This window comes from Plasmodium yoelii, assembly GCF_900002385.2.
Source record: "Plasmodium yoelii strain 17X genome assembly, chromosome: 13".
NCBI classification, from domain to species: domain Eukaryota; phylum Apicomplexa; class Aconoidasida; order Haemosporida; family Plasmodiidae; genus Plasmodium; species Plasmodium yoelii.
In genome coordinates, this window is record NC_036185.2 from 2,594,222 (window position 1) to 2,619,328 (window position 25,107).

Consider the following 25,107-nt stretch of genomic DNA (forward strand, 5'->3'; position numbering starts at 1 on the left):
TTATAATGATTATTATAATTCGTATTACATTTATTCATGTCTATGCTAGTACTATCTGGGTAATTATTTGCACTGCACTATTTTGCAAATCTTATATTTTAATATTTTCCCCTAAAATTTTTTTTATTATTACATATATTTTGTTTATCTAAAGAATCTAGCATAATATTATGTCTATCCAAATAATCTTAGTTTCGTTTTTGTCTCATAATTGTTATTTGACTGACCAATAAAATTTATATATTTCATTAGTGAGATATCTTTGTATTTAGGTTTTGATTACCCATCATTAGATACATACATATATATATATATATTTTTTTTTTTTTTTTCTTCGTCTTTCATTTCACTATTCATATTGTGCATATTAGAATTATTGTCAATGTGATTGAGATTTATTCCTTATTTATATGAGTTTATGGAATTAATCTGATTGGTATGTAAATTGTTTGAAATATTTTGGAGTAATAAAGATTTATAAAATTATTATTGTCATTGTTGGTACAAGTTGGATTATTGTTAAATGAAATGTTTTTATTATGGTTTGTATATAATCTATTATTATTGTTAAAATTACGAATATCATTAACTTCGTTTATATGGGCTGTTTTATTTACACATTTTTTTGATATAATCTTTTATTAATAATATTGTATATTGGCAATCCATTATTGATAGTGTCCATATTATTATTATATTGTTTGTTTAGAATTGCATTTTAAATAATTCTTCATTTTTTTTATTTATATTATAAAAAGATTGTAATGAGAAATTTCCATTTAAATTATTTTCAAAATTTGCTTTATTTACGGGATTATATATACGTTTATCTAACCAAGTATTGTGATTATGATTGCAAGTGGCAGTTGTGTTATTTTCAATGTTATTATTATTATTATTATTATTACAATAATACCCAGCATTATTCATTCCACTTTTTATGTAAAAATTTATCAAATTTGAAGCTTTTGAATTATTAAAAAATTCGTAATTTTGCATATTTATTTGATCATAATTAATATATTCACTATTGGGGGATAAATTTATTCTGTCAAAACTGTTATATGAACGTGATAAACGTTGGTTTCCATTATTAGAATTATAATATAAACGTTCATTTTTTTTTTTATTTACAAAAAAATTTATATCTCTATTATTTTCACATAAATAATTTCCATGATTGTATATATTACATAAGGTTGGATCGAATGATGCATTAAGACAATGTATATTGTTGTTATTATTACTACTAAAAAGATGATTGTTGCATATATTTTCATTATTAATATTATGATTTCTATCACAAATACCAATATTAAATTCATTTTCTAAGTTTTTTATATTATGACTACTACTAAAATTGTAATTTATTATATTATTTCTAATATGGTTTTTAGTATTTTTATTTGCACTGATATCTCTGTTATTTTTTCCATTTGTATTATCACCATAATAATTACCATTTGAATTTCTTCTTTTAGGATTTACACTATAATTATTTCTGTTATTATTATTTCCTCTATTATTTCCGTCGGTATAATTATTATCGTTACTACCATTATCATTGCTATGATTTCGGCACCCCTTACAATTACCATTACTTCCATTATTATTATTATTGTTGGTATTATTGTTATTATTATTGTTGTTACTATTGTTATTATTATTGGTGTAGCTACTGTTATTTCCACCACAGTTAGCTCCGCTATTACTATGATCATCTTCGTCATTATTATTAACATTTATATGGTCGGGTTCATCGGGGGTATTTTCTTCATCATTTTGTTGATCATTGTTATTTTGATCAGATTCATCTGAATTTTGATCATTAGTAATAGTATTATTATTGAAATTATGTATATGTTGATGGTTTTCATGATTTATTTGTTCATTTATATTTCCAGTAATAGGAATATTTATATGTTCGTTAATAATTGTATTATTATTACATGCTTGGATATTTTCAAAATTGTTTAACATTGTAATATCAGGGCAATTTAATTGAGAAGGTAATTGTTGGTTATTCATTTGTTCGATTAAGTTATAGCAATTTCTAATACCAAATATTCTGTATTCATTTTGATAGTTTAATAATGGCGTTAAATTATCAACTCTAAATGAATTTTGGATAATATTCGTTTCATTTGGAAAATTACCAAATTGATTTGGTTCATAATTATTTCGGCCAAAATTATTTGTCACATTATTTGTGGCACTGCTATCAACATTATTAGTTGCATTAATGACTGTATTATTTTCTCCTGATATATTATTATTTATTTGTAAATTTGTGATGGGATTATTTTTATCATCATTATTTGGAATTTCAGGTGTATTCATAACTTCTTTATTTTCAATAACATCAATTAATCCACTTTTATATGGAATATCTTGATCAATTCTAAAATTCACAACACTTCTTCCTACTTGTAATGACATGGTATCTTTAGTAGATATTTCTCTAGCTTTTCTTAAAGCTACTAAAGTCCCAAATTTCGAATTATGATCTTCTAATTTGAATAACCCTTCTTCATATTTTATAGTAGCATGATATCTAGAAATAGAAACATCAGGTATTCTAATATCTGATTCATGGCCTCTACCTAATTTTAAATGCGTTTTATCAGCAAAACTTATTAAATGTACACCTTTACTTGTTTGCCCTATTATATTATCTAATACTATTAAAGGTGTTTTTAAATTGGGTATTTTTACTAATTGTATTAATTCATCATTTTGTTTTATACTTTTGGGATATTTTGTTTTGCATAATTCACAACATATATCTTTTATAAATATTGAACCAGAAAATAATTGATCATTTAAATTTAATCGTCCATTTATCCATTTTCTTAAACATAATAAATGTGCATACTTAATAGAACCTTTACAATCACATGGGCATATTAATGGGTCATTTTCTTGACTCCCCTCAATTAGGCAAATTCGGCATTGAATATTAGTTGAGTCTATAATTGCTTCACATTTTTTAGATGGAATGTCATATAATTTTAATGAATTTAATGTATCAACTGATTCTATAAATTGACGTACTTTAAGTCGAAATCTCCCTAATTTTATGATATCATTTTCATGTAATGAATAACATTTATCAGGTAAATTCTTCACAATAATCCACAATTTTTTCACATTGTATTGGCTATTTAATGGGTGTTCTGCTGGGGTTATTACATATTTATCTAATAAGGATAAAAATTATATAAAATGAAGAAATTAATAGGACTGAATAATAAAATATATACATACAATATATACGTACAATATATACGTACAATATATACGTACAACATATACGTACAATATATATGTACAATATATACATGCAATATTTTCTTTATATATATCCATTGTTTTTTCTTTTTAATTTACCTTCTTCTGGCCGAACTGATAAGAGATAATCTTGTGCTGTATTAGGTAAACTTTGTGGATTATCGGCTACACAGGAAACCTGTGCTTTTGAACGAAATAATTTTATTGGCGATGAAATTAAAAATGTTTTTTTATTTACTTGCTGAGCTTCATAATCAAATAGATCATGGCTATCTCGAGTCCATGTTTTTGTTTCAATTCTCAACCTATGCAAAAAATAAAAAAAAAAATATATGTGTATAATATATATACATCTATATATTTGTACATATTTTTATATACGCAAGTGTGTATGCACATGGACGCCTATTAAATTGTTCGATTAAAATAATACTATAACTATTTTTATCCTATTTATCTTCATGTTATGGCGTATATTTTTTAATATTCATAAAGAGAATTAAAACGCAAACAATATCATATTTTACTCGAAAAAATTAATAGGCGTCCATGTGCATATATACAATATAAACATTTCGATAAATACACATTGTTAGTATAAACAACACACTTCTCATAAAATAAAATATAAAATCGATTATATGAATGTATTACATTTTCCAGTTATTTTATTGAATAATTTGAAAATTTAACAAAGCCACCAAAAAACGAAAAAACAGAAAAAACAGAAAAAAAAATAATATATATTTTCTTAATGATTCATATATAGATATTTATCTACTCGAAAATATATATAGTTTTTTCTTTCGTTTCTGTGTTTTCAGTTATGTTATTAAATAGCAACTTGTTAAATTTGAAAAATTATCATTCCCTAATTAACTAAAGCACATGCTCTATAATTGCCCTTCACACATACATATATTTTGGCCTTTGATGATATTTCTGTTTATATTTTATATATCTTAAAACGAGGAAAATCAAACTCCAAATAACTGTTTATAGTGGTGTATTTGTTTTTTGGTTTGGTTTTTGATGAATATGTGTAATGTGTATCTGATATTTGGTTTTATACTTTTATACAAATTTATCAATTAATAAAAAGATACAAAAATATATTCTGAAACAAAATCATACTTAGACGTAATCTAATAAATCCCTCGCACCAAAAAATATATAAATATAAAATATACAAAAAAAAATATATGTGCGATTAAATTGGCCTAATGTTTCTGAAACAAAAATTATGCATGTGTAAAAATACAATTATCCATTAAATTTTTACAAAACGAAAAAAAAAAATTGGGTATTAATAAAAATTACATGTGCATATACACAAAAACAAATAAAAAAATATGAAAATAAAATGAATAAATAAATTTATGTATTTATATATTTATACACATGTGTGTACTAAAATATTCATAATAGTTCTGTGAAAATACTGGCTTGTATGCAATAATATATGCATAAAATACTAATAAAAAATATATTCCTATTAAATCAAATACTATTATGCATAATTTTATTTACATAATTATGAATTATAATTATACTACTACATTTTTTACACTTTGCCAAATATATAATTATCTATGCATAATCATATTTTCATATTAATAAAAATAAAATTCTTATATTTATTTTCTTATCCGAAAGGATAATATGTATATAGTATATGTGTCAAATTACTAACAATAATATAATACAAAAATACTTATGAGATACTCATGGATCATTAAAATATAAAGTATAATGTAATATATATAATAAAAGACGCACCTTTTAAAAATTATAAAATATTAAAAAGTAAAATAAGAAAAACTAAGATACTATAACTTATGCTCCTAGTTATAAATAAAAATAAACAAAAAAGAAAGAAGTCATATAAGCAAATAATATGAAACTATTAAATATATGTGTGTATATTACTATATATATATATAAGCTGCAAACTCGCGTAATAAATAACAAAAATTAAAATGAGTTACACATTAAATTCAACTAAATAATGTCACAAATGCTTTAAGTTCCTATATTACTACTAAAACATATATAACTGTGTGTAATAACAAATATATAAATTAACTTTATAAGAAATATTTTTTCGTTTTTTAATGCAATATGGTAATTTTCATTATATAAACAAATTTATGTAATAATGTTATATTAAAACAAACACTTAATATGTTACATAAAAAATAGCTATAATCATATAAATGTGTATAAAAAATTATGTAATCATTTATAATGCTATGCATATATTTACACTTATGCTTGTATATTTATAATTTGTGTTACATCATTTCACTTCAATATATAATAGCAAATTAAATAAATATGAATATACTTTATAAAATCAATGAGTATATGTAACTAATAATATTTAATAGCTATGTATGTACAAATAACATTTCACACAATATGCATCACTTTGTTTTTAGTATTTTTAATGACATGTATAAAAATTAAAACATATTAATACTAGTATTTAAAAACGATTGTATTATATTAGTTACAAATAAATATGTAATTGTGTATAATGTAAATTTTAAAACATTCAAATTCGGAATTATATATATAAAAACAAGTCTGTGTGTATGTATATATATTTCGTATTAAAAGACAACTATATTTTTTGTTTTTCTACATAAATGTTGATATTGATTCTTATCTAATATATTTTAGGTTATATTTATTTACTCGTTTTTATGTTTTTTGTTGTAATTTTTGATCACATTATTTCACTTTATTTTTCTTTAAGGTATTTATTTATTATTATTGTTTATTATTTTTTTATTTTATTTTTGTGTGTTTTTTATCATTAAATTATTTACTATTTTATTATTTTTACACTTTTCCTTTTCTATAATTGTGCGTTGTTTTTTTCTTTTTTTCATTAGTAATAATTATTATTTTTTTGTGTTCTATGTATATGCACATTGTTTGGGAATTTTATTTTATTATTTTTTATTTGCAATTACTCTCTATTATAAAAAAAAACAAAAAAATGGAAATTACATGTGTGTAATTTTTTTTTAAATTTTTATAAATATTTTGCTCATAAAAAATCAATAGAAATTTTTATAAAAATGGAGAACACATGTGTTAAATTATTATGCACATTTTTAATAATTTTTACATTTTTCATAGTGCATGCTGCATACATTAATATATGAAATAAAAAAAATTGTAGATATGATGGTGCATCGATTTAATTTAAAATAATAAAATAACAAATGTAATAGAATAGAATAGAATAGAATAGAATAGAATAATTATGTATAATATATTTTATAGAAACCGATGCATAATTATTTTTATTTCCACGTCATTTTTTCCCATTATAGAAATCTGGACATGCATTTTTTTAAAATAAAAAAAATACACAAGTGTTGTATACGTATATATATATATAGTACTATATATTGTTGTTTATTTGTATTTTATAACATATTAAGTATATTTATATTATTTTCACAAAATTAATTTATGCTTGGTAAAGGTGAAATTGGTATAATGTATATTTATTGTGCATAATTGTTCATTAGCATTTATTTAATTTATGAAAGCATTATTATTTTAACACATTTTAATAAATTTATAAAATGTTATATAAACGTAATATTCTGAATTGTTAACTTTGTAACAAATAATATTCAAGTGCCAGTATATTTTATGTTGATAGTTTTCCTGCAGTCTGCTGCCACCTGTGCCGTTGCGTCCTATTTCTTTGCAATTCTGACATTCACATAATATATATATGGATGTATATAACACAGTATATAATTAAATTAGTTTATTTTTCATCGTCGCATGGTGGCACTGGTATTTATAATCAACAAAAAATTTCCTCGGTTTTGTTTTTTTTGATGAAATATATAAAGGATTCATAATAACGCTATTGCTAATAATTTTCTCTTATTTTTTTATAAAAATATGTTGCACATATTGAAAAGAATACTAAAATGAATTCCAACACCATTTAAAAATAATTATATAATTTTAAATTTATAATCATGTAAATGTATAAATATTATGCATATATATGTGTGTTGTTTTTTTTAGACAGGTAATTACTTTTTTATTCTAAAAGTTTATACAAATTGTTGTATCTTTTTTATTAAAAGCGTTATATCAGTTTTAAACATTAAAAATAATATACCATATATATATATAAAGTAATAAATTAAAAGAAAAACAATTTTTTGCACAATTGGGTATTTTGTTTTTATGTATTATACTTAAACCTTTTTAAAGGGTATTTTAGGGAATTAAAAAAATAAAGTAAAAAATATGTGTGCATATGGTATTGAAAATGATAAAAATTTGGATACATTTATAATTTCTTAGTTACAAATATATATTTAAAAAAAAGTGTGAATGATAAAATATATCAAATAAACAAGTTAATCACTAGAGCTGCTATTATTATATGAATCATCTGTATATAGTTCATATGAATAGCCACCAATAGTATTGAATGGTATTTCATATATTTGATTTCCTACGCGAATAGAAATAGAATTAACGTATATATAAAAGTCATTTGAATCATTAGCCTCATTTTGAGCTTTATCATTATTATTGTTAATTATTTTATTTATATCAAACCAAATATTATCATTTATATTTAAATTATTATTTTGTATAAGTGCATCTAAACTTATATTTGTATATGCTAATGACATATGGCAGGTTCTATTAGTAGAAAAAATGTCACATAAACCAAAATTTGTTAGTATACTGTTAATTTTTTCCATTATGGAATTTAAGTGGATTTTTTGGTCTTCTTCTTTTACCGAATAAGCACAAAAATATTTGGAGTTTTTTTGGCTTTTGTATAAATCAACCGTGTTTTTAAAAAAGAGATAAAAACTGAAAAAAAAAATATATATATAATATTAAAATTCGTGGATTCATACTCTAATGTATGACATTTCCTGGGATTTTATAACCCCAGACATTCATACTACAATACTATATATAAAAATTATGTCTCCCCATTTTTTAAGTATGTGAAAACACAAAAACCTTTTCTTCATAGATATTTAAAAATAATTACCATTTTTGTGTTTTTAGGGTTTCTCGTATTTTTTCAATAAACGGTTCAATCATATGCCTCTTTATTTTCAAAGAATCTGCAATGGTTATATGTAACATATCCATAGAATTGTTTTGTGATGTTTGTTTATATCTAATTTGATCATCATTTAATTTATGTAGCTGGTAAAAAATATGTTTTTTAATTTCATTTTCCTTTTCTTTTTTTTTATTTTGAGAGTTAGATAAATCGTTATCATTTGTGTTTATACTCAGCTGTTTTTCTAGTAATTTGTGCAAAAGGCCAAAGCAAAATTCACATTTTTTTTTAATATTTTTGTTGCATTTTACTGAATAAAAAATAATGAAACACATATAAAAACATATATCTAGTATACTTTCATTGTATATATAAAATGGAAAGATAAATTAGGGTTGATAGTAATTTGTAAGATTACTCAACAATGCATCTATATGTATAATATATATATGTGCGTATGCATAAAACATTTTAAAATTGGAAAATTCTCTCATTTTACTACCTGGAATGTAAATATATGAGTAATAGTCTCCATTATTAGACATTTTGTTTTATGTTTTCAGGTTATTTTTATTAATCTTGTTTTTTCTCATTCATATTTGCAAAAAAAAAAAAAATAAAAAATCAGAGGCTCACCAAAATAATATCCTTCGGAGTGATGAAAAATTATATATGTTAAAAATGCATATATTTAATAAGGAAAAATAATAAATTAATAAATAAATATATATATATGTATATATGCGTACGTGGTATCATGTTCACTATCTCGTATTCATTTATGAATCGGAATACGCAGAAGAATTTATACTTCTATGTAATAAAAAAATATTGGGTATACATAAAACGCACATACAAATAGATAATACATATTCATGGATTTTATGAACTATTCAAAAATCAACAAATTGAAGGTTTTATTGTCAAGAGAAAAAAAATGGAAAAATGAACATGTGGAATATGCATATATATTCATGACTATAAAAAGGCATGGACACCATATCTTCTGAATTTTAATAATTTTAGCTTTAAAAAAAAGTGGTATATTTTATTTTGTGGCCCCATTAGGTAGGATATGCATCTGAATGTGTGAATGAATAATAGTATAAAAATTGTAATTATATTTTTTATATTTTTGATTTCATTTTTAGTGAGTTTATAATTTATATCAAAAAAAATAAAAGAAAGAAAAAGATATACGAACAAATATACACATATATATTTAGTGTAGTATTCATTTTTCCAGAGAAAGAAACATGAATTTTCTTGTTCTGTTTTTTAGTTACAGCATATTTGTTCTGCCTTATTCTATTTTGGTGTATGGAATATCAAAGGATAGAAAGTGTTGTGAATATGGAAACTCTGTTGATAGCAGTAAAATACTATATATAGCTGGCTCTGTAAGAAAAAGAAGAAAAACGTTTGAAAAAAAGATAAATGTTTCAAATTTTGAAAGGGAAGGAAATGCCAATGGATATAAACATATTGACAATAAAGGAATATATGCCACGAAACAAAATTTGGAGTTTGATGAAGCTAGAAATAAGGAAGCAAATGAGAACAACAAAAATGATGCAACTACTGTAAATAGAAAAATCATAATTGAAAGCGAAAATAAAAATAATCACAATAATCAAGAACAAAATATTAAAGATTGTTATACTAACGAAAATGCACAGAATGATGAAAAAAATAAAAAGGTGAAAATACCGAAAGTTGGAAATGCAATGCCAGAAAAAAAACCTGACTGGTTTCATGTCCCTGCACCAAATGGTGAAAAATATAAAAAATTAAAATCAGATTTAGGTAAATTAAAACTTCATACAGTTTGTGAAGAGGCACAATGTCCTAATATTGGAGAGTGCTGGAATATTGGAACAGCTACTATTATGTTATTAGGTGATACATGCACACGAGGCTGTAAATTTTGTTCAATAAAAACTTCATCAAAACCACCACCCCCAGATATTAATGAACCTTTTAACACAGCTAAAGCAATTTGTGAATGGGATATAAATTATATTGTTATAACTTCAGTTGATAGAGATGATTTACCCGATGGTGGTGCAGATCATTTTGCTAAAACTGTAGAGTTAATAAAATTTTCAAAGCCTAGTATTTTGATAGAATGTTTAGTTTCCGATTTCCAAGGAAATATAGATTCAATAAAAAGACTTGCATTAAGTGGGTTAGATGTATATGCACATAACATAGAAACTGTTAAACGTTTACAAAAGTATGTAAGAGATAAAAGAGCTAACTATGAACAATCATTATATGTATTAAAAAAAGCAAAGGAAATTAATCCAAACTTATATACTAAAACTAGTATTATGTTAGGATTAGGGGAAACACAAGACGAAGTACTACAAACTATGAAAGATGCTAGATCGAATGACATAGATGTTATAACATTTGGACAATATTTAAGGCCAACTAAGAATCACCTAAATGTTGTTGAATATATTTCACCGCAAATGTTTAATTATTATAAAGATGTTGGTTTAAAAATGGGTTTTAAGTATATAGCTAGTGGCCCATTGGTTAGGTCGTCTTATATGGCAGGAGAATATTTTATGAAAAATATGGTGGAAAAGGGAAGAAATCAGAAAAATCAACAGATTAAACCGGTAGAAGTAACCAAATAATAAAATATAACAATTATATCATGGAAACATTTTTTTTGCTATTCTATATTGAGATGAGTTGAAATTAGTAACAGAACTAGACAAACTTACTGAATGTATACAGAAGGAAATAAAACACCGCGAAATCAGTGTCTTCATTCAAGTGCATGCTTTTTTAGTCAATGTGTTTGTTCTGGTGCGTGCATAATTTTTGTTTGTACCCCTATGTGCATTATTTTTTAATTATATGTATAAACAGTTTTTTTTTCAAAATATATGTTTTTTATATGTATATCAATGTCATATTCCTCCAGTTGTTTAGTTAATTGAATTTTTGCACTAAAAGTACCTTAGAGTTCAAAGTTTAAAAAAATGCAAAATAAAAAACAACGAAACAATAAATATGAGATATTATTCAGCAAGTTTGAAAATGAATAGTAGCATCCGATTCGTTTGTTCATCATACTGGAAAGTCATTGCTCTAAAAACTCCTGTATGATGATGGAGCTTTTGGCGATAATTTGGATATCTGGGCGTCTCTGTAATATAAGTTTAATTTTGTTTAAAGGTATTTGGAAATCCTTAGATCGGTTTTCTGGAGATATAAAGACATCGCTTACGTCGTCATAATTATAATTATCACTTAGAAGTGAATTAGTTAATTTTGTAACTTGATTAATCCAATTATTTTTATTTGATAATGGTATTTTTTTATTTTTGACATGGTTAATTTTATTTTTTAGTACATCAGTGTCACATGTAAATAATTTTATAAGTTCATGCAAATAAGGCATGGAATATAACAAAGTATTAGATTCGCTAAATTTAGTAATATTTTCTGTTGTTCTGCTTAACTCATCTATTTGTTGCAAAATAATGTGAGAATTTCCAAGGAAAATATTAAATGTGTCTTGATTGTGCAAAAATGTAACTCCTTGATCTATTAAAAAGTTTATAATAGATTGGTCCAATTTATGCAATACTTTATTAGTGATTTCTAAAAATATGTGATCAAATACAATTTTTTTAATTTTATATAAATTATTTAATATATATTCATGAAAAATATTATGAACAGTAAATAAATTATAAATTCGGATAGATATAAAATGATAGAAAGCGTCTAAAAAGTTACTAAGCATTTTATTTTGTAATGAGACAAAACTTGATATCATTTCTTTTATATATTTTTTATATTTAAAATTAAATAAATAAGTATTTATAGAATATATAGAAACATATAATAAACAAGTAGTAGTACATTCACTAACTAAATCATTAATATTATTCCAATGTTTACGAAATTCATCTTTAACAATTATTAATATATTTTTTAAAACATTATTTATATAATCTTCCATAAATTCGTTATTATTTTCAAAATGTAATAATCTCTTTGTTATATTTTTTAACAATTCTATAAATATATCACCATATTCATTTATACAATCATTTTCTTCTAATATTATATTATTTTTTAATTTAATACAACAATTATTTTCAGACATATCATTTAGTATATTAGAAAGAAATTCTTTTTCTATTAATATAAAAAAGTCTCGAACACATATTCCTCTAATTTTGATACTTTCGCTAGAATTATGCTTTTTATTTTTGTTCATATTTTTTATTGATATATCATCATCTGAATAGTTGTATTTATTATCTTCGTTTCCTTCTACTCCATTTTCATCTTTTACAGATGTACCGACTTTTTTTAAATTGTGTGTAAGATTTATAGAATCTGAATTATTATCAAACGAATTATTCACAGATTCGATATTCAATAACTCAACATATGTATTTGTGAAAAAATCTTCCAATAAATATTTACAATTATAATTGTCATATACAAACCATTTATTATATATCATAATAATATGATGGATAAAATTGAAAAACGATTTTTTTATGTCATCTTTATATTTTTCATTCAAATAATACATGTTAATAAAATACGAAATTCTACTTAGTATATATAATCTACAATCTGCAATAATTTTATAGTTTAATTTTTTCATTGCTTTATCATAATTTATTATTTCATAATATATATTTCTTTTTTCTTCATTTGTCATATTGTTATACATCATGTAATATTTTTCTACCCCTGCCTCATTAGAATTATTTTGTGTATCAATAAATGTGTTAACATTATATTTATTATTTTCATCTCTGTTTTTATGTATATCCATGTGATCATGTTTATAAGTTTTATCACAATTTTGTTCGATCGTTTCGAAAGTGTTATTCCCATTCTTATGATTTTCATTGAACTTTTTATGCATGAAAAAATCTTGCAATGCATAATGAAATATAACATTTTTGTTTAAATCCATTAAATTATCATAATTTATTAACATTTTAAAAATATAACTACTTATAATAGATTGATAGAATAAATATTTCAAACCCCATTCAGGTTTGTCAAATTTAAACAACGGACTTTCGTGATTTTGGAAAAATGATCTAAAAAATTGAATTATTATTTCTGCCATTTTATCAACATAGCTCATTGAACATTCACATTTTTCGAAAGAAAATGGCATAGTTGGATGATCAGATTGAGCATCTTCATTATCATTGCTATCACTATTACTACTACTGGATTTTTTATTTCCATTTTGTCTATTTATATAGGTTTGTATTTTTTCAATTAAATGCCAACTAAATATTATGTTGACAAATTCGAAGCTTTCCTTTTTTATCAATGAAATGTATGCATCATTAAATATGGTTGAACTATCAATTGAATCTATAAATGTTTTTTTTTTTTTTTTTTTTAATTTTTCTTCAAGCAAATGTGCGGATTTATCATCTGTATTGTTATTGTACATTGAAGGCATAATAGAAAGGTTATCAGAAAGAGTATCTAAGTTAAGGATATTATTCATAGGGTCAATTTCTGTATTATATTTTGTATCTTCCTTTCGATTATCTGATACTACGATTTCCTTATCAATTTGATTTTCGATTAACCCGTCCATGTTATTTATAATTTCTTCAAGTGCATCAATAGAAACATGAGAAATATTGTTTCCCCATTGTATACTTGATAATAATAATTTGATTTTATTAAAATAATACTGCGAAATTAATGTTATAATAAATTGTATATCTTTAATTATCACCCTTTTTGTATTTGTTTTAAAAATGTGTATTTTTTTAACAACATCTAAAATTAGGTATAATGAATTATCATAATTTCTATTAACTGCAAATTTTTTTGCTTTTTCTAAATTACTTAATGTATTTTTTATCGAAATAAGATATTCTTTTTGTTTTTTTAAATTTTTTATTATTTTGATTTCTTTTATCATATGCTCGATTATATTTGTGTTATTACTTTCTTCAACTATTTGGTTATTTTTTAATTCTTTTTTTATATAATATATTTTATGTAAATTATCATTTTCAATTTTTATTTCACGCTCTGCTTCCATTTCTAGTTGTGTTTTTATTTTACTAATTTGGGATTTGCTATCACCTATATATATGTCAACATTTTTATAAATATTTTCAATATTTATATCTTTTAATTTGTCACTGTTAAGATATTGTCCAAGTAATAGTATATTACCAGAACAGTATTTTAAATATTTATTATTTTTTAAGAATATATTAACTGTTTTGTTTTCATCTGTGTTATTCCCATAATCATTGAAACCTATTTGATTAAATAATACCTTTCGATATGTTTCGTTTATCCCATTTTGATCATCACAACTTTTTTTCCCAAAATAAATATTCTTTTTGCTTCTTTTTTTTAATTGTTTTTTTAAAAAATTTGATAACACTTGTTTTATTTCTTCTTTGGTATTTTCAGTGTCTTTTATTTTATTATTATTTTTTTTTTCCTTATAGGATATGATCGCATTTTTTAAAACCCTTTCAATATTGTTTCGTCTGCACTCATCTTCGTTTTTCTCTTCTTTCTTTATTTGGAGTGTATCTTTTCGATCAAAATAGCTAGCGATGAACATTTTACTAATTTTTCGCTAGTTAATAAAGAAAACTATCACATTGCTTATTCTTTTCTTAAGAAAAGGGTGTGAGAAATGTTTATATTTTAATTAATTTAAAATTTTAACATTGTAGCTGTAGCTCTTTTATGTTAATTTTTTTATACATATATGTTGGTATAAAAACTATATATTAATTGGTTTATGTAGTTATTTTCCACGGTGGCATATATTTAAAAAAAAACATATATTACATATTCAAGATTTGGCTGTTTATGCCAATACTTGATTTGTTTTTTTTTCTCTATATATACAAGGGGAAAGTGTATTGTTCTGCACACTTTTAATCATTCCCTCTATTTAATGTTAAAAAAAGTTGATCAGTGTGATGAATAACTTTTTTCTTAGTTCCAATTGGCAAGTAAAAAGTATTAAAGCAAAAAAATAAAAAACAGAAAAAATAGGTTTATTACTAAAAACAAAGTTATTAAAACTATAAATATAATGATATCATTTTTAACAAATATAATTTTTGGATGACTTTTATAGCCAATTTTTTTGAATTATAAATGGACTTATTAATACATACGCGCATACATATATAAATACAAAATTATAAAAAAGTGAAATATCACTTAGTATTAATCCCGATTTATGTTATATTATATGCAACTTATTTCTCTAATTATGAAATTGAAAGTTTAACTTTTTTTTTTTTTTTTAATTCAGGAATATGGCTTGTTACATTCAAAATTTGTATAAATATATAGGAGAGAACGCATCAATAAAATACTCAACATTTTTGGAAAATGTGATTTTTATTGCATATTATTCTTCACACAGTTATTTTCATTAATTGTTACGCATATATGTGGTTATAAATTGTTTTTCTTTCTTTATTTCGTGCATTATTTTTTCATTGTTTTTATAATATTTATGATTTATTTGGTTTAATAAATTGTTTTTAAACAATTATAACATTTCATCATATTGAAATTTCTCGAATAAAAAAAAACAAATAAATTTGGTATATTATTTTGTTTACATTTTTTTCGATTTTGAAAAAAGAACTAAATGGTATATTTCTTTTCATCCATATTTTGTCTCCAAGTTGTAAATTTTTTAAATAACTTGTTTTAATGTATCATTTTTTGCCTTCATTAAGTGTTAACATATATATATATGCCTAATTTCATTACTATCGAATAAATAAATATAATATACTAATTTTTATGCGATATATACAAAATGGGTAGGATCATTGATTCGATACTTTCAGGAGGCGTTATTTTAACAGCCACATTATTAACATGCAAATATCTTAAAGACAGAAAAAGGAAACTAACAATTGAAGGGCAATGTGAAGCAAAAAATAAATTCAATATCGATCTGAATAAAATAATAGAAAAAATGAAAAATAAAAATATTATAAACATTGATGATATAAATGATGAAGAATTGTTAGCAATTTTATTTACAGCAAAAACATTTGAAAAAATATTAAGAGATAAGAAGGACTCCAAATATTTGAAAGATAAAGTTTTCTGTAGTTTATTTACTGAACCAAGCACACGAACGAGATGCTCTTTTGATTCTGCTATTTTAAGATTGGGTTCAAAAGTAATAAATATTACGGATGTAAATTCAACTTCCTTTTATAAAGGAGAAACTGTGCAGGATACTTTTTCTGTTATGTCAAAATATGTTGACGGAATTATATACAGAGATGCCTCAAATGTAATACAAAAAATATATTATGCATAAGTCCATTCACACACATGCATGTATGTATGTGTATTTGTAATTATGTGTATTTTATTTATTTAACTATTTATTTAATTAATTATTTTTTTTTTTGAAACATTAACAGAATAATATCGAATTGGCAATTGAAACATCAAGTAAGCCAATAATCAACGCGGGGAATGGAACTGGAGAACATCCAACACAATCACTCTTAGACTTTTATACAATATATAATTTTTTCCCATATATTTTGGATAGAAATCCAAACAAAAAACTTAAGGTTGCATTTGTTGGTGATTTAAAAAATGGAAGAACTATTCATTCTCTTAGTAAATTACTTAGTAGATATAATGTTAGTTTCAATTTTATTTCATGTAAATCATTAGATATTCCTAATAATATAATAAATATTATATCTGATAATTTGAAAAAAAATAATTTTTATGACGAGAATTCTATAAACAAATATGATAATTTAGAAAAGGGATTAGAGGGTACTCATATTGTATATATGACGAGAATTCAAAAAGAAAGATTTTCAGATATGAGCGAATATAACAAATACAAAGATTCTTTCATTTTGGATAACAACGCATTAAAAAATACAAGACCCGACGCCAAGGTATACAATATATACATATACTATATTTTTTTTAATTTAACATTTTACATAAACAAAACAAAATAACATGCCTCTTACATTCGTTCATATATTTATTTTATGTTTAGGTCCTTCACCCCCTTCCAAGGGTTAACGAAATAAAAATAGAGGTTGATGAAAATCCTAAAAGTGTATATTTTTTGCAAGCTGAAAATGGCCTATATGTACGAATGGCATTATTATACCTTATTTTCTCATAAATATGTTTATGTAAGAATGGGTACAAAATTAGAAGAAAAATAGGAATATACAAATAATACAATATATTCGTATAATTATGGATATTTATATTTATTTAATAACCTTTTTTTAACTTAAATTTTTTGTTAATAATGAATATATAGATATTATGAACAAAAATAATACAACTAGTTATGTATATTTGTTCAAAGATATATACTATATCAATCTTTTTCTTGTTTTCATATGTATGTTTTGAATTTGGTGTATTAAATTGTTTTGAAAGGTCCATGTTTTGATTTAAGAGAATGAAAAATGAAAAAAAATAATATTCACATTTTTTAAATATTTAAAACGATAAACAAATGAATATAGTATAATATATAGAGAATTGTATTTTAAACACATTTATGGTAAACTATTAATTTATTAGTATTTTTTTAATGTGCCTTTTTTGGAGAAGATATATATTTTTTTAAAAGAAATAGCCTAATTACGAGTATATAATAGAATACTAAATAATTGGTATGCATGTATAGCTTATCATTGGATAGATACAACAATATTAACTATATATTTAATAGCCATTATAATAGTTGATAATATATTTAATATAATTTAAAAAAGAGGAAAATTTATTCAATAGCATATTTTTGTCTAATATTATCCTTAAATCGATAAGCATATTTATAATAAATGATTTTTTATATATTTTTCGCGTTATACAGTTAAAAAAAGTGTAATGAAAAATGTATTAATTGACAAGAGGTATATTAATGAAGAAATGCCTGCATTACTGTCAATGTAATAATCCCCAAAACAAAGTAATACTTTTTTCACATTTTTTTTCAAAAGAGGTAATATATGTATATTCCTTTGTGTGCGTGTGTATGTATGAATTATTCATGGGATATATATGAATTGTATTAATAAATTTAAAATGCACATATATATTTCCAATTTATGTGCAAACCTTTTCCATATAATCTACTGATGTGACAGATACTATAAAGTTGATATATGTATTAAAAAAATATTTAAATTTGTTAAAAATTATGAGAATACGTACACATATACAATTTTTTCAACAAGTGCGAATATTTTATTATTCATTTATGTTTATTTTTATCACAATCCCTTTTCTCATGTTATAGTTTTGCACGATGCATAGAAAAGTGTAAGTAATTAAGTAAGTAAATATATATATATATATATATATATATATATATATAACATTGCTTTACTATTATATCATTTTTTATTTAACTATCGAAAACTTTTCCTTCAAATATGTAGAACATGATACGTGTCTCCATTCCGTATAGAGAAATGAATTTTTGTGTTTCAAGGTATATACAAAATATATTAAATATACATAGTTATTACATATGTTTTTCCCTTTTAATATTCTTATTAGATACTTTATCCCTTTTCGTAAATGTTTCGCATATTATAATTACCACTTTAAAAAGTTAATGCTTGTATTGTGATTTAAAAAATTATCATTAAAGGAAATAGTCTCGTATTTTATTATTATTGCATAATAAAAATTAATAAAAAAGGGAACATGAAAAAAAATATAGCGTTATTTTTAAAAAATACATATAAGCGAAGAAAACATGTGTAAAATACCAATTTCAATGGAATACATTTTTATTTTTTCTCTTTTTCTCTATTATATGCATATTCATATATATTGTTAATATTTCATACATTTTTTAAATAACTATAGATATTTTTTAGTAAAATTATTCGGTGTGCCCTCCTAAATTTTAGCACAAAAAACAACAAATAGAATTATAAATAATATTTATTTATAGTTAATCCATTTAGTTAAATATTCGTTTATTATTGTTCATTAATACATAGTAAACGGTGATGCTAAAACTATAATTTATATAGCATAAAATTTGATATGAAAAATACTCATTTCAAGTTTTTGTTTCATTAATAATATACATGTAAATATATTTTCTCTTTTTTACATAGAAAAAATGAATATCTTTAATCATATATATACGTGAATTTAAATATGCATATACATTTTTTTTTTATATTAAATATTTCCGCAAATTGTATAGATATATCATATATATATAATATTAAATAATTATAGGTATAATAATACCCTATGTATGCCCTTTCGGGTTAATTTTTGAAAAAAAATAGCACATATGTCATAAAAAAAAATATATATTTTTTTTTGCATTGGTATATAATATTTTTATGCAATACATTTATTTTATAAGTTTTTTTTTGTCTATTTCATTATATTTTCATGTAAACATAATCATATTAGTTTATATAAATAATAAAAAATTGTATGTTACTATTTCAATGCTATGATATATGCATTATATGCATAATACATTATGTATACATAGCTATATATAAATACATAATTTTTCATAATTTTCCAATAGTCGAAATTTATAAAAATTGTAAAATAAAATAAAATAATATTTTATATTAATATAATAAATGTTTTTAAGTTTGATATCGTTTAAAATAACAGTAAATTAATAGGAATGAAGTAACATATAAATTACAAAAAAAAAATGATAGCAAAAAAAATAGCATAATAACGTGATAATAGAAAATATTTTTTTTTTTCTATATTATATTAAATTTTTAATTTCTAAATACAATAAAAAGGGAATTAAAAATATATATAATTGTAAAAAAATATATTTATACTATAAATAGGATTATTATATAAAAAATTGAAGAACGTTGTTAGTAATAAGTAAATAATTTATGAAGGGGGAAATTTAATATTATATAATAGAAATATGAAATATACGTTGATACAGTTAAAAAAAAATATTATATAGAGAAAATATTGCAAATATAAATTTGGCAAATGTGCGTATAGTTATTTTTATAAATATAAATATATATATCTATTAAGATAAAAAAAAATATATATATTGATTAGCGTTTTCAAGGAAAAGGCACCAAGTGTAGAATAACATTGGAGAGTTTAGTACAAGTCGAATAAATTTTATAGAGTATTGTGTACAGGCGTATATGCGTGTAGGCGCGTGCATATATATGCATAAATCCCCCCACACTAAAATATGCGTGTACGAATATTTACTCAAACATAACTATCTAAAATGGCAACGAATGAAAATGAGACTTGTCATATAAAATACATGGGTGTACTAAATAATGGAGAATTGAATATAGATGATTATACATATAAAAAAAGCATTAAAAATAACAATTTGCATAAAGATATTGGTGTATTGAACACGTGGGAAAAAAAAAATGTTTCACTTTTTCAAAGAACAAATAATAAAAATATGGAAAGGCAATATAAGAAATATATGCTGTATGCATTAAAAACACTTAATATTCAAAATATTAAGAATGATGACCGTGAAAAATTAAAAAATATAATAAAAAATTTGCATTATAAGCAATTAATAAATGTTAATAAAAATATAAAAGATGATAAATGTGTTACGATACATAATAATGATAGTTTATATTATGATTATTTACCGATTTTTTTTTTGAATAATATAAAAAGTGAGAGAAAAAAAAAAAAATTAGATGCAAACTTATGGGGTAGGCATGCAAATAATTATGATAAAATCATTATATATGTAATGAAACATTTAATGAAAAGGAAAAAGAAAAAAAAAAAAAGAAAAAAAAAAGAAACAAATAATCAAGAATTCGAAAAAAAAAATTTAATGAAAAAAATTAAATTTTTATTTTTTGAAAAATTGATAAAAAATTCAAATCAAAATGAACTAGTAAAATATGTGTTCATCATGGAATATATAAAATATATGAGTGACGATATAATGGACCAAATTATAAAACAAATATCTCATAACTGGAACGATAAGACCAATGGAATGAGTAATAATTTGATATATGCTGAAAAAGAAGATAATGTATATCGTAACAAACGCATAAATATGATGCTGATACCTGATATGGAACATTTTTGGAAATATTTTAATCCGAATGATGGCAATAATACTATAATGGATATAAAGAAAGTCATAAAGAGTAACCTTGAAAAAATAAAAAGAATGTTAATTCAATATGTGTGTAATTATAGTAAGATTCGAACATCTTGCTATTATAATGACGAACAGAATCATTATAACTCCCGTAATAAATTTGTAAAAAGTAAAACATTTAGCAATAGCTGCTACAAAAATAAAAACAATTTTGATAATAAAATAAACGTCCGAGATATATTGAGCGTAAAACGAAATGATAATTTTAAGCCTAAATTTAAGATGCTAAAAAAAGGGGCAAAACAAAATATGAATAAAAATATATTCCATCGAATACATATAGAATCTTATAATAGAGAAGGGAAAAAAAAAAATATAAAATATGAAAATAAATTATTTCTTAACGATAGTAGTCGTATTGTTAATTATTTAAAAAATGAAAATGGTTCAAATATGAAAATTTATTTATATCCTTATATATATAAAGATATGATTAATTTTTTAAATACATATCTCATGTTTTCTTTTGAGATGCTAATAAATTATTATGTTTATAAAAATATAGAACAGCGTTTTGGAAATTGTTACCAAAAAAATATTTTGAAAAGAGAATGTGCTAATAAAAATGTTAGTTCTAATTATTTTACTAGTCCCCACAATATAAATATTACCAATGAATATAATAATTTAAATTGTAATAAATTTATATTGGTAAATAAAAATCCATTTGCTTGTGAATTATTAAATCATTATAATTTTTTGGAAAAAGAAGTAAATCGTCTTTCTTCTAATGTGATGGATATATCATCAATTGCTCCAAAAAATATTGACAAAGTAAATGATTCTGGCAAAATATATTATATTTATCAATTACTAAATAATTTATCGTGGAGCAATACGTTTTATAGCAATCGTCTTAACAACATATCAAACAAATATGAAATCGATCTTATGCATAATAAATTTTATTATGATTATTGTGATAATTTTATCGGAAATAATATATTGCCTAAAAAAAATAGTTATGTATTTGCATATTATAAACATTGTTCTACGGGTGGAAGCAATCATTGCAGCAATGATGGGGCAGATTCAAATAAAAATGGTAATGGCGGAAATTCAAATGAACATCAAAAATATACATATAATAATAATTGCAATGATGGAGGATGTAACAACAGTAGTAGTAATAATATTGGTGGCAACAATGGAAATGAAGGGGATAAAGATAACAATAATAATGAAGATAAAAATGATGGGGGAAAAAATGAAAATGAGGAAGAAGATGAAAAAGAAGAAGAAGATAATGAAAAAAATGAAGAAAATAATAAAGAGGGACAAAAAGATGGTAATAATAGTCCCCATAATAAATGTATAGATGAACATGAAAATTATTATAAGTTAATAAAAGAAATAGAAAATTTGGAGAAAAATGAAATTGCTAATGAAATAAAAAATGAGACTAAAAATTACCAAGTTTTAAATAATTATTGTGAATATAATAACAAAATAAAATCATTAGATTCAGATAAATCCACAATAGAAATTGAACAAAATTGCATTGAAAAAGAAGACGAGATAAATAATAATCAACTATTGCATAACACCTCTCCTAATATGGGTCATCCGTTAAAATTACCTCTCCTACCCGAAATGAGTCATCCAAACTCATTTTCAATATCTTCTCCTCGTTCTCCTGTACAATGTGGGCAGGAATGTAATATAGGTGAGGGTAGTAGTTATGATATGAATAATTGCTCCGTAATAAATTCCAACACAGCCACTGGTTCAATGCACCAAGACATCAAACCATGTTCAGGAAAAGGGAGCCCTATTCAAGTAAATGATCCCGATTTTGAAGAAGCATGCGATATTAGACTTATGAATAATGCAGAGAATTTGAAATTTTCTCAATCTCCTCCGACAAGTTCATTACATGCATCTACATTACACTTAACCGACGTGAATGAATTAGTTTTATCACCTACTCAACAGTTATTATATTCTAATAGTCCAATGAAATCACCCAATAATTTTCCAAGTGCAGGGTCACCCGTTTTCGATGCTAATTATAGTGAAGAACATATGGAAAAGGTTGCATCTAACTACTTGGCTTCTTCGCCTTATAGGCATGATATATTTTCTGAATATGGAGTATTGGGTTCTTTTTTTGAATCATTAGAAGAACTAGAAAACAAAAGCGATAATAGTGAAACTGGTAGTGATAATGAAACATTCAATTATAATTTTTCTTTAAATGGAAATACAGAAGACAATAATAATACCAAATCAAAAAAGGGGAATATTCAAAGAGATGAAGTTATTTATAATTTTAAAAAAAATAATAAAACAAAAGTTTTTCATGCATGGTGTAATAAAGGGGAGCATGAATTAAATTATGATAATAAAAAATTTAATTCAGTTATAGACTGGATAAATTATATTGAAGATTTAATGTCAAATATTGAAATAGATACTGAGTTTGACGAAAAAAATAATATGGGAATTGATAATGATAATATTGGTTTTATTGGTAATACAGGAAATGGTGAGGGTAATATAAATTCTATAAACAATTCTATGAATCAAAATGATATGATTGGAAATTATTATAACAATGAAAAATTGGGTCAAATAAATATGAACAATACATATGAAAATAGAGATATTTCATCTGGCTTTGTGATGAATAATAATAGCAATATTAATGAGACAAATTCTCTTATACATAACAATGCAGATGAATATTACAATAACGAAAGGGGAGATATTGGTAATATTGAAGAACATAATAAAGAAATGGATGGATTAAGTATGCATGTAAATATTATTGAAGGTAATAATTTTGATGGGAATACATTTAATGTGGGAAATTATGACCAAAATAATTTTAATAATTATTCTCAGGATATAATAAATGATCAAGTTGATAAAGGAAATATATATTATGGTGCTAATAATGAAGGTTCTAATTTTACCAACCCACTAATTCAATATGGATGTGATAATAATAACAATACTGATAATAATAACTATGGAAATAATTTTGAGGGGGGAACAAATTTACTTCCTTTTTATAACAATGCAGAAGATAATGTAATTTATAATACTAATGAACAAATACAACAAGAAGGGAATAATGATTTTTTTTCAAATTTTGAATTAAATGATAATAAAATAGCTAATGGAATACTTAATGGTGATACAAATGATACTAGCGGTTTTATATGGGATGATAATAGAGATAATGAATTAAATAATAATGATGATCCGAAAAATTCCAACATAAATTCTGTTGATAATGCACTAGGAATGGTTAACACTGAACATTTCGATTCCTTTGTTGACTCGAATCTCGATCGAGGATAGAAAAGGAATAAGCAAGAACATATCAGTTACGAAATAAAAAAGCAAAAGAGTGAAAAAAGACTAATGAGTACATATTTAATTTTTTTTTTATCTGGTATTCTCTTTTTCTTACTAAAATATGTGGCTAGACACTTATATTGTAGATATATACCACATTTGAGGAATTCAAAACATATATGAATTATATATAATACACATACTATGCCGA

General features: G+C 22.9%; 6 protein-coding genes across 6 annotated transcripts; 3 read left to right on the top strand and 3 right to left on the bottom strand.

Moving 5' to 3' along the window:
- Positions 1-705: 705 nt before the first annotated feature.
- Positions 706-3,947, bottom strand: PY17X_1363000 (zinc finger protein, putative; the record flags this gene model as incomplete). Its single annotated transcript, XM_022957299.1, has 3 exons — positions 706-3,200; positions 3,391-3,596; positions 3,946-3,947. Coding segments are annotated over 3 exons (2,703 nt in total).
- Positions 3,948-7,697: 3,750 nt separating this feature from the next.
- Positions 7,698-8,916, bottom strand: PY17X_1363100 (U6 snRNA phosphodiesterase, putative; the record flags this gene model as incomplete). The annotated part of the gene is made up of 3 exons (XM_022957300.1): positions 7,698-8,166; positions 8,354-8,681; positions 8,874-8,916. The coding sequence occupies 3 exons, from the start codon at positions 8,914-8,916 to the stop codon at positions 7,698-7,700; spliced, it is 840 nt and encodes a 279-aa protein (XP_022813740.1).
- Positions 8,917-9,627: 711 nt separating this feature from the next.
- PY17X_1363200 (lipoyl synthase, putative) lies at positions 9,628-11,019 on the top strand (the record flags this gene model as incomplete). The annotated part of the gene is made up of 1 exon (XM_721717.2): positions 9,628-11,019. The coding sequence occupies one exon, from the start codon at positions 9,628-9,630 to the stop codon at positions 11,017-11,019; it is 1,392 nt and encodes a 463-aa protein (XP_726810.2).
- Positions 11,020-11,471: 452 nt separating this feature from the next.
- Positions 11,472-14,981, bottom strand: PY17X_1363300 (conserved Plasmodium protein, unknown function; the record flags this gene model as incomplete). Its single annotated transcript, XM_022957303.1, has 1 exon — positions 11,472-14,981. The coding sequence occupies one exon, from the start codon at positions 14,979-14,981 to the stop codon at positions 11,472-11,474; it is 3,510 nt and encodes a 1,169-aa protein (XP_022813741.1).
- A 1,227-nt stretch (positions 14,982-16,208) lies between these two features.
- On the top strand, positions 16,209-17,567 carry PY17X_1363400 (aspartate carbamoyltransferase, putative; the record flags this gene model as incomplete). Its single annotated transcript, XM_022957304.1, has 3 exons — positions 16,209-16,697; positions 16,831-17,328; positions 17,436-17,567. The coding sequence occupies 3 exons, from the start codon at positions 16,209-16,211 to the stop codon at positions 17,565-17,567; spliced, it is 1,119 nt and encodes a 372-aa protein (XP_022813742.1).
- Positions 17,568-20,666: 3,099 nt separating this feature from the next.
- PY17X_1363500 (conserved Plasmodium protein, unknown function) lies at positions 20,667-24,899 on the top strand (the record flags this gene model as incomplete). The annotated part of the gene is made up of 1 exon (XM_022957305.1): positions 20,667-24,899. One exon carries the CDS (start codon positions 20,667-20,669, stop codon positions 24,897-24,899), a length of 4,233 nt encoding a protein of 1,410 aa, XP_022813743.1.
- Positions 24,900-25,107: the final 208 nt, after the last annotated feature.